The sequence below is a fragment of the Dysidea avara genome, chromosome 13 (assembly GCF_963678975.1).
Source record: "Dysidea avara chromosome 13, odDysAvar1.4, whole genome shotgun sequence".
NCBI lineage: Eukaryota > Metazoa > Porifera > Demospongiae > Dictyoceratida > Dysideidae > Dysidea > Dysidea avara.
In genome coordinates this window covers 16,837,414-16,855,431 of record NC_089284.1, presented here as the reverse complement: position 1 = coordinate 16,855,431, position 18,018 = coordinate 16,837,414, and the positions used below count along the sequence as shown (strand labels likewise).

Here is an 18,018-nt window from a genome sequence, read left to right as displayed (position 1 = left end):
ATCACGCTCCTCACTCTATTACATAGCTCATGCAAGTAGGGATGTCAGAAAACCCCTACTTCGACATTAAACAGATGGTGGTAACATGCCAATGTAGGGATTTTCCCACATAGCAATGTTGTAATAGCTACCATCGTTCATATCTATTGTTTCACTACTTTTATTGCTGGAACCCTACTTCACTTTTAATTAATTGTACTAGTTGGGTCAAATTGTATTGTCAATTGTGTAGCATAGTCATGTAACAGATAACATTTTACAACTATAGTGTAGCCATGCATGGTACAACTTTGTTATGTACGTATTCTACAGGTGCCATGTTGAAGAAGTTTAAAGACATCCAAATAGTGAGATCTTTTGGTCACACAATTGAAAAACTTGAACTAGACAAATTATATCCAGGCTTGACTAGTGCAATACCAATATACGCTACTAGATCTGTGCTGTTCAGAAATGATGAAGATGTTGACATGCTACCAAATGTCCTCAAGGGTCATTGTTTACATGAGAAAATCAGAGACCCTCATAATCTGCAACAAGAAATTAGGGAGTTTATTCAATATGAAAGATGGCTGTATAATCATAAAGAAGAGCTAACTCTAAAAGAAGATAACTACCAAGAAATAGAAGATGCGATTAACAAATACAGAAGCTCAAGAGCAAAAGCAGAAGAAGTTGTATTAAAATCAGCTCAGGTCATTTTCTGTACTTGTGCTGAAGCTGGTAGTGGTAGACTGACTGGTGGTAAGATACCAATTAACCAGTGTGTCATCGATGAGTGTGGAATGTGTACTGAACCAGAGACAATATTACCAATGATGTTGTCTGAGAAGTTTATTCTTGTTGGTGATCACAAGCAGCTGCAGCCAGTTGTGTTGAATAAGATAGCTGAAAGCCTTGGCTTGAAGATATCAATGTTTGAACGTCTGTTTGAAGATGAGAGTATGTCTGAGTATTGCATTACATTGACTACACAATATCGCATGGTAAGTTCTTTAGTACTATATAGACTGAATTACTGTATTGTTCTGTGATATATTCCTAGCACCCAAGCATCTGTGAGTTCCCGTCCAGCCAATTCTACAATGAAGAACTACAAGCAGCTGATGAAGTAGTGACCAGACAATGGCAAAGACAATTGCCTCATAACTTGTGGCTGCAACCACAAGAGCAGAGATGCGTTTTTGTACATGTTGAGGGAACTGAAGAGATATCTGGCATTGATGCCAAAGGGAGTTATGAGGAATCAAAGTATAACAAGGAGGAGGCAAAAATTGTGGTTAGTTTATAAACATTTATCAAAGTGCATAACTAAATCTTGTCTCCACAGAAATATGTTGTGGAACATCTCCAGAGGAGTAACATTTCACCAGATGAGATAATGGTACTAACTCCTTACAGAGCACACAAAGATCACATCAAGGAATTGCTACCAAACAAAATAGAAGTGAATACTGTACATGGGAGCCAAGGTTGGTGGATTACACGATGTCATGTGATGATGCACTATTACAGGCCGAGAGTGCAATGTCATCATCTTGACAACGGTACGGTCACTACCAAAGGATGAAATACCTGCCCATCCTTCTCACAATTGGGTTAACAAACACATGGGATTTGTGACTGATCAACACCTGATGAATGTAGCCATTACTAGAGCTCGAGAAGCTTTGTGCATAATCGGTGAGAACATTGCCTGAACTTGTGTGTATATACTACTAATGGTGGGTTGTAATCTAAATAGTTCATAGTCGAAATGAAAATTATCCATAAATGTATAGAACTGTACACAAATGATTGTTTAAATATCATTCTTATCAAGTAGTGTGGGTGGTGTGTGCATATGACTTTCTTTTTTTTTTACATTTTTCTGGACTTTTTTGGTATTGCATTTGTGCATGTGCATGCATAGTACATTTGTCTGGTATGTGTTTGTGCGTGCGTGTGTGCATGCATGCATGCTGTGTGTGAACAATTATGTATATACTGTAATTCCATGCATGCACAGCAACCTTTACAAAATGATGTCGTATAGTAGCCATTTTAAAGGTTTGTACAACAGACATGTCACTATTTGTTATACTTCTAACAGGTAATGCAAACTTACTAAGGAAGCATCCTATGTGGAGTAATCTGTTGGGGCATTATAAAGAACAAGGTTGTGTACTGCAGAACTCCTAAACCTCACTACTGCATGTGCTTACACATTATTAGATATTGTGCATATATAATTTTATACAAACAGATGTTGATGTGTTGTGTTTTAGTTGAATTGATACATTTGTATACAACTACACATGATGATGTCTAGATAATTATTTGTGATAGAACTCTCAAATGTAAGTGTTCTGTTCTTGTCTTTTTCTGTACCTTTATGTTGCCAAAGTTTGATAGTTTGGTGTTCCTGGTCAGCTATATCAAATTATACATTTCGAACACAATACCCTTTTCCCTACTTTTATTACTATTTGTTAGTAGTTAACAAAGCCCTAGAGATTTACAAAACAAAAAGGATATCACACTAATGTACAAAAACAAAATCAAACAAAATTCTTCTACAGTTACATTTTCTACATTAAGTTCCAATCTAAAGTAGTCTGTGGGAGAAATAAGTTGAGATAATTGTTTTCCCTTGAATAAGGCCTTGCTAGTATAGCTGGCTCTGGTAGTCCTGCTAAGAGCGTAAACTGGTTTGTAACTGTAAACTAAATCATTTAAAAGTTTAAACATTAACAACAGAATTAAGGGATTTTAAATTATGTGGCAATTCTGAAATACAATGGGGAGAACTTCTCAGCCATGAACAGTTTAGCATGAAATGTGCTGCCTTGCACTGCACCATTATCTAACTGCTTGGGTCCCATATGGAAGCACATTATCACAATGATGTGCAGTTTGTATGCTAGGTTTGGAGGGCAGTGGCAACTCTAATGGATACAATTCCCAGCAATGTGTTAGACAGTATTTTTATACAAAAATTATAATTATATATGAGCTAGAGAAAGCCATCATTAACACATACGTGTACACTGACCAAATTGTGAGACCTCAGTAAGCATGCAACCACAAGTGGAGCTATCCTTGTATATAGCTATCTATTGTGTGACTGCAGTGTACATCCATACAGCTAAATAGAAAGTTGGTTGTCCATGTACAGCAGTTTGGTGTCCCAGCATGGTGGTGTAATGATTTCATTTTGCATTATGACCACTCTCACTCGAGTCACTTAATATAGCCATAGATTGTATAGATTATCAATTATGTCAAAAAGACGTGGGTACACAGAAGGCTTGTAGCCTGTAAGTGTACTCCCTACACACATAACTTAAATACAGACACAATATATACAACACAAGCTAGTTGCACAATACAAAACAGAACACAGAAGTAACAGTTCAAAATACAAAAAAACAAACAGATCAAAGTAGCCTACAATTAAAAAATCCTATTTGACAGCTGTAAAATGTAAAAAGGAATAGCTAGTGTTCAGAGAAAGGGCTGGAAAGTTGACAAAGAAAGAGAAATAAGGATTGATAGTTGAGGGTGGAATTGATAGAGTCAGTAGATGTGATCTGGTGACAGTAGAAGATACTGAAAATGTCCAGTTGTGCAAAATATCATGAGTCATGATCAGGCAAGTCCTATTATGGAGTGGAGGCCATTTAAAATCATGGGACAAGAGTCTGAAGACTTAATTCCACATATGGCTGGTAGAGTTCCATCTACTACCTCAGACCCATCATGCTGCACGTCGTTGAACTGTTTCTAACTGGGACACAGCCTTTGTTAAATGCAAACACCAAACTGACATAGTCTCACGTAGCCAGACTACTTTTTCTTTTGTGTGTGGGTGGGAACCCCCACCCACACAAAAGGAAAAAAAGCAGTCTGGCTATGCAAGACTACACCAAACAGGTGAAGCATACTCTAGATTTGTATGCAATTGCTTAACTGTTGGGGACATGAAATTAGTGTGTTATGTAGACAGTTCAATGTACAGGATGCTTTGGCTACAAGATACTTCACATGATCACTTGGTTCAAGCTGAGAATTGATAAAGATTCTTAAGTAATTTAAGTAAGTGGAATCATGTGGCATACCAAGCTATATTCATTCATGGATTTTTTAAGGGGTACCAGCACCCCTTGCCACCATCCCCAGCACTAGATCTTTACTCGCCTGATTAAAGAATCATTCCTAATATTGTACAAAACTTACATATGTCCAAAAATTTGGAATCCGTGGAACATTGATAGCAGACACAACTGAGAGCCACAAAGTTAGTTCCAGAAATAGCTCAATTACCATACAAAACAAGATTACAACAACTTAACCTATACTCCTTGTACTGCCGAAGACAAACCAAGAGGATCGAGATTTGATAGATGTGTAAATGTGTGTTTTGGGCCACTATCACTGTTTCTGTGTAAAGAACTTGTTATATTTCAGAGTCAAAAGCTGCACTAAGGAAAGTTCTGGATGACACTTCACGGCAGAATATTACAGCTTCCCAAAGAATATTATTTTATGACTCGGAATTGCTGTGAGTGGTTCCTCTCCCCAGACTGACTTTCTTTGTAATTTAATGTACATGCATGCATACTTTTTTTGTACCCTCTTCAACTCTTCCTTGCCATACACGTGTTAATTCACTAACCCTGTTTGGTGGTTGCATGTGACCGAGGACTCATTTTATGTACTTTTTATGTGTCTCATTATTCAGTAATGATGGTTCATCTCTCTGGTTAACCACTGATCTGAACAGATTTTGTTAAATTTGGGTAACATGACAAGGTAAGCAATAAATTTATTTCCACTGACCTTAACATTATACATACAGCTCCATACATTCTATTCTTCATTCTTGTGACCTAAGAACATGTCACCAGAGGAAGCTGTCAAAAGCAGAAATGCATTTCTCACCAATCACCTCTTAACACATATCTTAACTTACTACAGCATTAAAATTAAACATTTTATTATTTACATTTTTTTTTCTCTCCACCACATAATAAGTAGCACTATTGAAGACATGGACAGTAGTCTCCTGGATGTGTCTGCAGATATCATCGGTGAGACCCCCAAGAAGAAGCCTATGTCCCCGAAGTCATTTGCTAAGGACGTTGTTGAACGCCTGGTAATAGTAACACCATCAGGTAGAGTCGATGCCGCCGAATTCTTAAGTTTCAGTCAACAGTGCCACTTGAGCTGGGTCATGATCCATTTAAGCAGCATTGTAAAAAATCACCCAAAAACTTACAAATAGAGTTGTTCATCACTGAAAGTGAAACTCCCTCCCCCAACATGTGATCATTCGGTAGTTTTATAAGAACAATCTTGGAATGAAATCGGATATGGACTCGGATATGGATAGGCCTACTGTAAGGATGGTGTAGCAATGTGATGGAAGCCGGGAGCCCTCGGCGGAGCCGGCAAAGGGATTTTCTGATAGTGGCTGCGTCACTGAGAAGTGATGGCGTTATAACTTGGCCAACGAAAGGTTCGTGACCAGGAGCCTCTTCATGGTATTCCATTATAGCTAACACAATCCATCACAGCAGTTAACTGTTAGTGCGCGATACTGAGAAATTTTGCGGCTTCTGAGGTTGATAAACGGAGTAGTATATGTAGTACCCGTTAACTCACGCATTCTACGAATATTTTACGACGCTCTCAGCCCACGCGATATTACTTCGGAATAACAGGAAATATTATTTTCGAGGGGAATTTAGTTTATAAACTTGACACGTATTGTGGAAATGATGGATTCAACTTATTTATGGATTATAAAAGTAAGTGTATTTTAGTGTCATCCAATTTCAGTGGATTAACGCAATATAGCTGTATTAATTGCCTCGTATATTGCTATGGCGCTATAGCGTCAGTGCATAGCTAAATAAAGGCACCATTTCTAATTAGCTGTATACTAGACTATTGTAGGCTCTTTTATACCATAGTGTAAGCTGTGTAGCATTTTCATTGCTATAGTTACTTATAATAGTCAGCAATTGAAAGTAGCTATAACTTTAATAGCCAACTATTCAACTGGTAAAATTGAAAGTCACATTTGTTGCTCTATTCAGGTTGTTTGGAAGAGAAGTAGATAACCAGTCATATATGGTGAGCCGGTGTATTTTGTCTTGCTGTATATTATGCTTTTTGTCCAGTCAGCCATACAAACATGTGACCATCATGTGGTCACAGCAAAGCCATATACACGGTAGATATCTGTGCACTCCCGTATAGTTTCCTAACACTGTTATATTCTCAGAATTAAGATGGAGGTTCTTAGAAGCTAACTTCTTCACAGTTAGATTTTGTTAGGTTTAAGAGCGTATGAAGCTTAGATGAATTCAAGATAAATTGTTACCAAGAATAGCAGTAGCCGTACAAACTAACTAGTATATAAAGCCAGTCTTATCAGCTCAGTAACAGCCGGTATACCTGGCAATAATGAGTAGTACTAGGAAAGTATGTTAACCTCTAATCAAGTTGACTAAATTGTATTACATAATTCATATCTTACTACAGGGAAGTATAGACAAGTGTGAAGAGGCTCTTGGGAAGAACACTACTGTTGACTGTGAATCAGGGATTAGTTGTGCTTCAGAGGCTATTGAAAGGTTCAAAGATAATGCCAAATTATATCTTGTTCGTGCAAAATTATCTTTTAAACTAGTGAGTAGAGAGTCATACACCAGTACGTAATTACGGCAATTTTTGTTCATAGCTAGTTATTTCAAAATCTCAAGGCAAAGTTGACAACAAACGTATTAAGAATTGTTTAGGGGACTGTGAACAAGGTAAACTCTGATATGATCTTCAGAGTTATGATGAGTCCTCATCATTAATAGCAATAGCAATCATTGAACGAGGTCTCATGAAAGGTGATAGCACTACAGCCAAGATAGAAGCACTACAGTTGGGATATCTGTGTTGTGTGAAGCTAATGAATAGCCTGAGAAAAAGTGAATTTGAGCACCGCTTGAAAGAGTTTGGGATTGCAATGCCAGCAAATACAGATCAGATAAGAAACAAGGTATAAGGTTACATGTTATATATCAGGTGTCATGTTATGCTGGATCGTATCATAGCTGCTTCGACTCTACCCAGGTGGACAGCATGGCAGCAGTAAGTAACACACAATATGTACACACAAACACACAACACTTAGCCAGTTATACGGTGTTACACTGACTAAGCAAGTGACCACAGCATGGCACTGTTATGTGCTGTCACAGGCATATCTCACATCTACAAACTTCAAGAGATACTATTTCCAAAAGCATCATTTATTGATCCACCTCTTTTAGAAGATGTGATACGATGTTACAAAGAGAGACAAACTGTGTGCAGGAATTGTTACTATAATGACATGAAACTGTCCAGGGGCTACAATGCTAAAGGAGAGTGTACAAGTTGCCATTGGGAATTTAAAAATCTGTTAGTCATTCCCAAATCACCAATGACAGCTAATTATTACAAGTCTGAGATGACTGCAATTCCTCCATGGCCTAAAAGCAAACCAAATGACCTACCATTTGAATCGTGTGCAAAATCTACTGACAGATCACTGAATCACAAGAGATGTCTGATCATGTCACGTAACTCAGCAGTGTGGTATGCCCATACTGTAGAGGAACTGGTCATTTGGACTGTAGAGAGAGAATATGGTAAGTATTACAACAATACTGTACTGTAGTAGCTATTGTTTGATTACTAGACTGCTCTTTTGAGGAGTTCATCAGGGATAGGGAACCTGTGCATTCAACTATGGTAGCAGCAGCAGCTGCTATGCCATACCAGAATATCTATCCTATACAACAACTTCCAACAGTGTATTATCCCTCAGTGATCACCTGCCAGGCTGCAGTAACACCATCTTATAATGTACCTGTAGGCCCCTACTCTGCTGGTTACATGGAACAATTGTTGTCAACTACAATCAGTTCCTTTTCTAGTAGTTTCCCACTTTCATACAATGTTTCAGTCTGTCATCCTACTACATTTTATTCTGCTCCAGTGGCCACTTCTCAGTTTCAAACAGAATCAGTGGTTCAACAATTTGGCAACATGACATTTTCTAGTTCACCAATGTCTCCTGTGGCGGTTGATGAAAATCAACAACCAGTAGCTAGTATTACAGCTAACAATGAGGACAATGTTAGTGAGTGATTGACAATAAAATATCAACATTGCTATAACACACTTAGCTACATCTGTGCATAACTGCACTTATACATTTGTCAACAACTGATGTACAGACACACATCACTATAATTGTACTTGTTTAATTGTTACTTTGTGTGTTTTAATCAGATAATAGTTAATAGAGAAGTGATGGAACCATGCTGAGTCAGGAGTCACTGCACTGTATAACTGGCTATCTTATGTGAACATTGTCTGAACATCTTTTCTGTACGAGTGTAGTTACTGGAGCCAAAATAAACATTAGCTAAGTGTATTGATGCATAGTTGTTTGGTATATAATGTCACCGCATGTACTGCTTGTTTTATTTCTTGAAATTTTGTCCACATGTTTTAGTCTACCTATTTTATAGTAGGTCATAACGTGTACAAGTATTTGTGTTTGTGTGGGGACATCGATTGTATGATTTACAAATATGTGTGCAGGTGGTGAATTACGATACTCCTTGAAAGAGATAAACTTTATATCAGTGAATGAAATTCCCATTCACTTGTTGGAAAGCATTTCAACATGTTACTCACAGAAGATACAGGCATGCTACTGGTGTTTCTTAACTCACTTGCCATCAACACGGCAGCAGTTGTTGTCAATGTCAGTTGCTAGTGGTGTCTGTGGGAAGTGTTTACGTCAGAGGACTAGAGATGAGCTCATTACAGTTATTCCAGCTAGCAACCTGTGTGAGCCAAGTGCTTATGGCAAATTTGTTAGCATTCCTCCAACACCTAAACACACCGATAGAATTATATCATTCAAATATTGCAACAAATATGAGAGAACAGCTGATCATACAACATACCTTCGGCTCACTAGGAGAGGCAACGCATGGTATCCTCACTCTGTTGAAGAAATTGTTATTTGGACCATAGAGTATAAACAAGGTATTGATCACATCCACAAATGCTTACATGCACGTAATGGCTAAGCAAATGTTGCATGGAGGTGAAAAGTGTAACTGCTGAGTAATGGCTATTAAGTTTCGCAATCCAAATACATACTTGTATAAGATTACATGGTACATATTGGTAGTAGCACTAATATAGGATAGACACTCATGGATGTCATTTGTTAATTATATGTGTAAGTACGCCTTTGCACTGAATCTCTACTACATATATAGGTATATCGTTTGAAGATGTGTACAAGGAATATTGCAAAGCAGAGCTTCTACCACCACACCCACCAACTAACGCCCAACAACATGAAGACTATCTGTATTGTGGTTATTGTAACGTACACACAGCTAACCCATTTGACTTAGAGGATCACTGCAAACAGGACACCCACAAGTATGCAGTGTTTGCTGATTCTGGGAGAGATGTCCTATGGCAGTTTGAACCACCACCACCACCAGAGGATTACATTTCAGTTACAATGCACAGGTATGAGTGTAGCTAGCATGTGTAATAATGAGTATCACAACTCACTATGTTTGTAGTGTTGACAAGATCAAGGAATGGAAGATGCGACTCAAAAGAAGGACAAGAAGAACTAAAGAAATTCCATTTGGATTACGAGATCAAGCTCAAGCTAAGGTAAAGGTACATGGTGATGGACTTTAAGTATGCATCACATCTATACAGCTTGAGGTCACTAACAACATATTTGGTGTGAATACTAAGCTTGAGTGTTCCTGTATGACACTGAGTGCTTCTTGTGTCTTATCAGTTAGGCCCACTGAGACCATTAACTGGACACTATCAATAAAAGGAAATGTAGGTTGTTCATTTTGTATCTATGTATGTAGTGCATGTGTATGGTTGTAACAGCAACATCACTCACTTCGTGGAGTGCGGTTTAGTGAGGAGTCAGTTTTTAAGCTTACAAAAGTGTTCTATTGCTCAACCAAAAAGATCTACCCAATTACTAATAACATGTGCTGTGTACCAGACAACAAACCTGGAATACTACTAGGCATAGTGAAGGTGTGTTTCTCTGCTGTACCAAACAAGTGTGATGAGTACAACAATGAGATACTGATAGATGTTGGATTACAGAAAGTGTTATCAATTCATGTTCAATTAAAAGTTGTCACTCCTCAACTGTATAAGCTCAACAAATGTGCTTACAGTCTGGAAAGTTATACTTAAATACAAAAAGTGTTTTCAGTAACACCACACTAGAGATACAAGAGATGTCTCTGAGCTCCAATAGCTTGGAAGATAAGCTGTTAATTAAACATTTCCAACAACAGTTGATATCCTCACAGCTTTATTCTAATGACTGTACTACACTACTAGAATCAGATGATCAAACTAAAAGATTGTGAACACTTGTATGTCTGGAAGGTGACCACAGACAACGACAAGCACAAAGGTACACTTTAATGTATAATGGAACATTATATTATTCTAATTTTAATTTTAGGGTATCTAAAAGAGAGATTATGGCTAAATTAACATTTGTAAAGGGCCCTCCATCAATGGAAATTGACTTACAGGAGCTAGGAGATGCAGAAATGGCAGACTATTTCAAAGTACTAAAAGGAACTCCAACTGCTCTATTATGCTTGCACAACTGGATAAATGATGAAGCTGTTTCATGCATCTGGGATGTCAGGGACAGTTAATAGAAGATTCTCTATTAATTTCACTTCCATCATCAGCTTTAGTTCCCCAGCAATTTGATGGTGAAGAGTTGTCCATTGACTTTGAGCTTACAGCAGATCACACACACTTGGCTAAATGTTATTCTGCAATCAATAGCTTTGAAAAACATAATTTGGGATGTTTACTGTTCCCATCTAATCCACTGTATCACACCCAAACTGGTAAATGCGTTACATATGGACCATCTCTAAAGCAGCTGGCGGATTCTGTGCAGCTGAATTCTCAACAGGTCACAGCAATGGAAGCCATCTTGTTGTCTCCTTCAGTTTTACCTGTAGTGATGGCAGGTCCTTTTAGAACAGGAAAAACATTCCTTCTTAGTTGTGTAGTGGAGTACCTGATGAAGAACTGTCAAAGTTCATGTGTTTTGGTCTGCACACTCACCAATAGTGCAGCTAACGTTTATTTGGGGTATTTCTACAACAGAGTTAGTACAATTATATTGAGGTTGGTATATGTACATCGAAAGCAAGCATCAATTCCAGAACACTGATTTACGTCAAAAATACTGTCTATTTGATTCTAATAAGCAGTGTTTTTGTTACCCAGATAAGTCCAAAATTAAACAGTATCATGTCATAGTGACAACATTAGGACTGGCACAAGAATTATTAAATAACTGGTCACTTTACTCACATTTTTATTGATGAAGCTGCTCAGGTGACAGTTCTTGAAGTAATGATGGCACTATCATTAGCTAGTAACACTACTAAAGTTGTTCTAGCTGGAGATCACATGCAAGTAAGTGAAGTATAAGTACATATTCATTAGTTTGTAAACACATTACATTTTGTATATATTTCAGACAACTCCACTATATTTATTCTCCCCTGGCTAAAGAGTATGACCTACACAAGTCACCTCTGGAGCAGGTCTATGCTGAATATTCTCATACACAAGACAGTGGGAATCAAATCTTGTTGACTTGTAATTACTGCACTCATGCAGACATCCTAAAGTTGCCTTCAAAGTTCTTCTACCGAAGAAAGTTGAGATCTTGTGACACCATAGAAAAGCACTCTACTATCAGTCCATTGGTGTTCCTGGAGTCTAATGATCAAGAGAATTACTCACCTGACTATGGGTCTTATTTAAACATAAATGAAGCGGAACAAGTGGTCACATTTTTGAAGGAAACACTTTTGCTAAAATGGCCTACTGATTTGTGGGGTAGCTACTTAAGCAGCATTGCAATTTTATCAACAGAATATGCTCAGGTTTGTATAAATAACATGTATAATGGACTGTGGTTTATTAAGTTTTGTCCAGGTGAGGTATATTCGCTCTCAACTAAAGGAGGAAAAAATGCCAATGATATTTGTTGATACCATTGCAAATGTACAAGGTCAGATGACAACTTATACCTAGGTATAATAAGAATAGCATGTTTGTATATATCTGAACCCTAACCAATTAACAGCTGTAGCCACAATATGACATGGCATGATATCAAAATTATAATGGGGGAGGGAGAGTGTCGAACTGTGCTATATGCTGTGAAATCTGAGCCCATAAAGTCCTATGGCATTGTTCAAATGACTCAGTGATTTATGTTGATTGGTGACTAATTGCAAACGCAGTGGACGCACTTTGTGTACATGACTACTGAGTGAAAGAACGGTGTATTTGAGAAAACTATAGCACATCACGCAGAGGAACTTGCTGTACAACGAGAAAGATGCAAGCAGCTAACCTGGAAAGCAAACATCGAGGTTTCATCATGGTTGAGATTTCATTCAGGTCATTATAGTCACCATTTCCTGCTTGACAGTACAGAAATTTACCGTAACTCTTTCTTCCCCAAGATGACTATTGAATGGAATTCTCTACCCTACCCTGATCTACATGAAATTGACATAAAAACATTTAGGTTGTACTTATTTACGTAATGATCATTACTGTACTTGTACATTAGCGTGTTACCCCTAAAGGTTTTGCTAATAAATAGATAAATAAATAAAGTATAACTAGCGAAAGTGACACGTTTAGATGGAATTTCAGCCATTGCCATTCCATGCGGACCACCCGTTAAAACTTTTAAGGTGTTAAATCTGAGCAATTGACAATGGTCAGGTTTACAAGAAGAAACAAAAGTATGCGGGATACTTTATGGGCTCATTTTTCACAGCTTATAATATAGTTTGACACTCTTCCTCCCCATTATATACTCTTGATTATATATACCATCCAAAGAATAATTTGGTCATGCTACAAATGTTTCATGTATTTTATAGCTAAATGCACTAGTATTCAAATGGGCACTCCCACAGGGGTCTCGTTTCTGGCATAACTGGCTAGGTTAGTTCATATTTATTATGTAATTGTGCAAACTACTTCTTGTTAGAATAGAAAGTTAAACCGTACTTCAAGTTGAAAACTATAATATAATCAATTGGAGCATTGATTTATCAGTACACCAATTAAATGGAGAATGATGTATTCCATTATATACTTGTTCAGACATTAAGAGTTTGTTGTGTGATAACTTTGTTACATTCGTTACTTAATAAACAACATAGTTGAGTTACTTCATAGTGAGTATTTAGATATATATGACCAGATCTGCAAGAATCCTACATGTTCATGCAAGCCTACTTTTACAGTAGACTGGATTAAAACACAATGAGTCACAAATTAGTAGAACTTTTTTGTAAATTGTTTGGGATGCTTGTTGTGTGATGAAGGAAAACCTTGGTATTGTATTCCCCGAGGCATGCTAGAGAGCAGATAGATTACATGCATATTTATCTTTCTGTGTGTTGTCTTGTGTGTTGTCTTGTGTGTTGTATTAGAGTACAGGTAGGTAGGTTTACGTAAACACTGTGTGGTCATAGAACACGTAATGATGACTGATATTTAAATACTCGGGTTTCGATGTTGTATAGCTATATAATGTTGATAGCTATATACATATGTGCACAGCATACAAAAAGGGCAAGTTCCAAACCTATATGCTTGCTATACAGTAACTATTACAATTGTGGCTAGATATGTTTCCAATAAACTACTCTGAAATTTTTAAAGTTTTGGATCTTTGCTACCGACTGATTGACTAACTAGCTGATGCCTTCAACCAAGCACAATTCAATAATGGCTAAGATTACATGCTTGATATTTCACCGTTAAATGTTTCTGCAGTGCCTTTAGGCATACTGCTACACATACAATGCATACATCATAGTCCTCCTTTGTGTCCCATTTCATTTTACTGACAGTGTAAGGTGTATAGTGCAACAATGGCTTTGCATTGAAAATCATCTGTATCTTTATGCCATGCCTCCAACAGTTGAAATAAGCAGATTGGTTGTAGGATAGCTACATGTATTGTTCTCCGTGTGTAGGGCTATGTTACAGGAAAAGCATAATTGAAAGTAGCTACATTCTTTCTAGTAGTGCATGTTTTGTCATACAATAACTATTAATCAGCAATTCTGTAGGTAAAATTTTACAAATATGAAATTATCCATGGCTATTCAGGACATCTTATGTAAGTATTATAGAATAGTTACCATAAAGTGTATTTTTGTAGTTTTAGTCATGAGAAATAGTAAAATGTTTATAGCTATTATGTAATTTCCTACAGGCTATGAATTTCAAGTAGTTATTCTCAGTATTGTGAGGACTCACATCAGCATTGACAAGGATTCCATACGTGATTGTAGCTTTTACACGGATGAGCGAGCTCTCAACACAGCCTTCACCAGAGTCCAGTCACTAATTGTCACTGCAGCTCACCCCTTGTCCATTATTACTAGAGGCAACATGTTGTGTAGGTTGTTTTGGGCATCCTACTTCAGCCAGTCTATGAAGGATGAAGAATGTGATCAGTTAAAGAAACAGTTTGTGATGGAATACAATATTGGCCATATAGCTAAACACTGGCAGCTTAGCCCAGAGGATCATGAAGTTTACAGTACTCTCACTAAACATGGGGAACATGTTATTGATACCTTAGCTGATTGGAGATCTTATTTTGATCAAATATTAGAAGACCTGGCAAAAGAAAATGAAGACAATGTGACTGAAGAAACATATTCGGAGGATAACTTGATGGAAACAGAAGAAATGGTTCAGGCCATGAAGCCTTTAGATAGACAACCAAATTTTATGAGTGCAGATCAGCGTTGAAACCGGATGACCCACTGACCCGGATAGCAATCCGGGTCAGACCCGGATTTGACCCGGATTGAATTAAGCCGAGGCGCGCGATAAGAGCTATGTTTCGGGTACTCTCAAGCAAGCGAGACCACGTTTCGAGCGTTCGATTCGTGTTGAGTAAACAAGTAGTTATGTGATAACTAAGCCGGTAAGTTTATAATTTAAAATCAGTCAGTGGGTTTGTTTCCACCATAGATACTAGACTTATAATAGGGATTGGCAACGCACTATAAAATTATTATTTTCGTAAATTAATGCGCGTTTCGCTGTTTCGCTGTTTCGCTGGTGAAGTAAAAGATGGTGGAGCCTTTGAGTGACAGGCACTCGAGCAGGCGTGCAGTGCACGTATTCTTCGTGCGTTAAAGCTGAAGCTATGGCTATATGAAGTACAGTGGAAGGGTAAGTTTCTTATTTGTGTGTTTTAGCGCGCTGTCATTTTGTTGTTTACTGTGGAGTTCAACGCTATCTACCGTTGTGTAGTTTTCTTGAAGTGACACAACGTTCCTAAACGGTGTTAACATTTCTCACCCTTTTATTTTGACCTTGGAAGTGTTAATGGATCAAATTTTCTAACAATAGGGGAGTTGTTTGAGGGAGAATGCTTATTTACAGGGCATTCCAGAGCGATATTTGTACAAGTTTGTGTAGTTTTACTGAGCTTTGTGAACTACTTTCTGAAGAGTTTCCAAGGTTCAGTACAAATGTTAACTTTGGAGAATGTCACTCCATATCTAGTTTATGAATCCTTCCTGTTACTTTCGTGTAGGCAGAGTTTAAAATGAGCAACAGAAAATTTCACATGTATAGTCTTGGCATCAGAACTTTGATGATAGGAGAGAAATTACAAGAAATTCAAGGTTGGAAGACCACCTAAGAACCAGAGGGAAGAATATTACAGATAATGATCTAGTGTGTGCTCTTTAGCAATGGTCTCAAACTGGGTTTTTGGAATTACGTTGATGCTATTGCTGAAAGTTTTGCTTTAATGTGTGTGTGCCTGGCTGCTATACTATTACCAAAAGCTTTGCTTTAGTGTGCGTACGTGCGTGCGTGCGTGTGACTTTGTAGTACAAAAGTGTGTTTTTGTGTTTACCTTTTGTGTGTGTGCTGCATTACCAACACATACCGTATAGCGGGTTATTTTCGAAACAGAAATTTTAGTACAAGAAGCAAAATCTGAATTTCGAAAGATTTTAATTTCGAAGAGTGCATATTTCGAAGTCCGGATGGATTTCAAATAAACGGAAATTTGTGTCACAAATTATGAAAATGCGTGAATGTTTGCCAAAAACTGATTTACTGATGGAATAATCCCCATTCCTGTGCACTGGAGAGAAGACTGGGGGAGTCTCGGGTGGAGTGAACTCACTGGCACGATCACGCTCCATCATAGCTAGCTCATATCACCATAGATTCTAGAGCAGACGGCATCAATTCCCATTCTGGATCACCTGTTTTTTGGTTATTGGTACAGTTACCCATTATCATCAGCAATACTGAGCTAAAACTCGAGGAATACACGAACGAATCGCCGAAAGTTGGACGGTTGCTTTCACTTGTGGGAATTTATTTTCGAAGAGAAGGGCCTCTTCGAAATATCCGAAAATATAAACCTTTCGAAAATTACCAGCTATACGGTAGGTGTGGTAATGAGAAAACAATGGGTGAAATGTTTTTCGAACTTGTTTCAAATAAATTACCCTCTTCATGAATATAATTATGCACATAATAATACGACTTGACTTAATATGACTTTTACCAACTACCTCAGTAAACAATCTGATGAAATTGCATACTGCACAAAGGTATCTAATCTCCTTTGGTATTAGTCTTACGTGCCAGGCATTTTGTTTGGGGACTGCAAGTAAATTACCTGGTCACTGTTCTCCATATTCCATGATCACAGCTGGAGTGTTGACAGGGCTAACTCTACACATTGTATAGTTCACATTCTTATTGTTGAATGTGGATTACAGCCTTTTATTTTGCTGAACTTTGAAAGTACTGTGGGCTTAGGTTCTTGACTTCCCCAATACAGTTGAATCTGGTTCACTATGTATATGTAAATTTATCACTTGTAGTAATGAATTATTTGTGGTGTGTTTATGTAGTAGTCTTAATTTGATTTATTGTAATGCTAGGTAAGCTGTTAGCATCTGAGTGAGCAGTTGCAGAACCAACAGACCTGCTGGCAGACTAGATGGAGTCAGAAGTATAACACAAGACAAGCTGCAACAGGCCCATGCAAGAGTAGAGCAAGAACCAACCTCCTAGTCGGATTTGCAATGTTTACATCATGTAGTTTCATATGACATGTAAATAATAGCCTGGCAAGGTGTTGTTATTTGTAACTTGAGTTGTATGGCACATGAATCAAAGTTGTATAGGGTGTATGAACTGTGCTATGTTCGATCCTGTGTGACAGTACTGCCTCATGGATATGGGATGTCCCTCATTGTTGAGATCAAGGATGATGCTTCACTGACTTCAAATTCAGTTTATGGTCTGGTGTACATAATAGGTCTTACTCCTACTAGAGTTCAGGAGCTGTAAAAGGAGGGGCACACCCAGTCCGCTACAGTATCTCATTTGAACTTGAGTGGTCTAAACTGATGGAGTGTAATCATCAATGCTGACTTCAAAGGTTCAGATACACTCTAATAAAGCAGTCGATAACTCTAATAGAACAGTCAGTGCTTGAAGTGTGAATAATTTGTGGTTCTGTACAGGTAAGCCAGAGAGATGTGAGGATGTCCTATAGTTAAATTCATGCTTTAGCAGATTAGCTACAACTTCTCGGCATACAGTTTTGTCCAGATACAATGTGGGTGAGGGAAAATTGTTCCGCCATTAGAAAGACGGCAAGACTGAGAAAGTTATTAATCTCAGCCGCTTAACTCTCATCTCTTAGTCTAGTCTTCTCACTGTCGCAATGCGAGAGGTAAAGACGAAGGCACCTTCACCGCACTGCATAAAGACGTAAGGCAGTGCAGTGAAGGTGCCTTGCGTCTAGTGTTTTTATGTAACATATACATACTGTAACTT

At 37.8% G+C, this 18,018-nt stretch overlaps 2 protein-coding genes and 1 long non-coding RNA gene across 11 annotated transcripts in view; 2 read left to right on the top strand and 1 right to left on the bottom strand.

The window, feature by feature from the left end:
• LOC136243714 (3'-5' exoribonuclease HELZ2-like) overlaps positions 1-2,402 on the top strand; it is a 30,447-nt gene extending 28,045 nt beyond the window's left edge. Inside the window, exons 15-19 of the mRNA XM_066035304.1 lie at positions 313-986; positions 1,046-1,279; positions 1,331-1,472; positions 1,516-1,683; positions 2,093-2,402. Coding sequence (XP_065891376.1) covers positions 313-986; positions 1,046-1,279; positions 1,331-1,472; positions 1,516-1,683; positions 2,093-2,181 — 1,307 coding nt within the window. The 3' untranslated portion in view covers positions 2,182-2,402. The remainder of the gene's footprint in view (positions 1-312; positions 987-1,045; positions 1,280-1,330; positions 1,473-1,515; positions 1,684-2,092) is intronic.
• On the bottom strand, positions 2,237-5,603 carry LOC136243742 (uncharacterized). The gene is made up of 3 exons (XR_010694982.1): positions 5,261-5,603; positions 4,988-5,208; positions 2,237-4,895 (listed from the first exon to the last, which is right to left on the bottom strand). It is a non-coding gene; the product is annotated as an uncharacterized lncRNA (long non-coding RNA).
• LOC136243720 (uncharacterized) lies at positions 5,018-17,370 on the top strand. Of its 9 annotated transcripts, XM_066035313.1 has the most exons (16): positions 6,263-6,471; positions 6,532-6,678; positions 6,731-6,803; positions 6,855-7,039; positions 7,095-7,131; positions 8,635-9,087; positions 9,327-9,588; positions 9,645-9,741; positions 9,790-9,921; positions 9,976-10,522; positions 10,574-11,556; positions 11,621-12,032; positions 12,085-12,160; positions 14,253-14,302; positions 14,399-15,121; positions 17,115-17,370. In XM_066035313.1, the coding sequence occupies exons 1-10, from the start codon at positions 6,454-6,456 to the stop codon at positions 10,294-10,296; spliced, it is 1,725 nt and encodes a 574-aa protein (XP_065891385.1). In that variant the 5' UTR covers positions 6,263-6,453; the 3' UTR covers positions 10,297-10,522; positions 10,574-11,556; positions 11,621-12,032; positions 12,085-12,160; positions 14,253-14,302; positions 14,399-15,121; positions 17,115-17,370. The 9 variants fall into 9 exon arrangements, with proteins under 9 accessions (XP_065891390.1, XP_065891389.1, XP_065891382.1 ...); XM_066035318.1 differs by lacking the exons at positions 6,263-6,471; positions 14,253-14,302; positions 14,399-15,121 and adding exons at positions 5,018-5,500; positions 6,084-6,120; XM_066035317.1 differs by lacking the exons at positions 6,263-6,471; positions 14,253-14,302; positions 14,399-15,121 and adding exons at positions 5,590-5,792; positions 6,084-6,120.
• The last annotated feature ends 648 nt before the right edge of the window (positions 17,371-18,018 follow it).

Bases quoted from the DNA above. Each gene is read 5' to 3' on its own strand.
- LOC136243720 (XM_066035310.1), top strand. The intron at 7,040-7,094 runs GTATAAGGTTAC...ATCGTATCATAG, and splicing joins CAGATCAGATAAGAAACAAG to CTGCTTCGACTCTACCCAGG. The intron at 9,589-9,644 runs GTATGAGTGTAG...CTATGTTTGTAG, and splicing joins ATTTCAGTTACAATGCACAG to TGTTGACAAGATCAAGGAAT.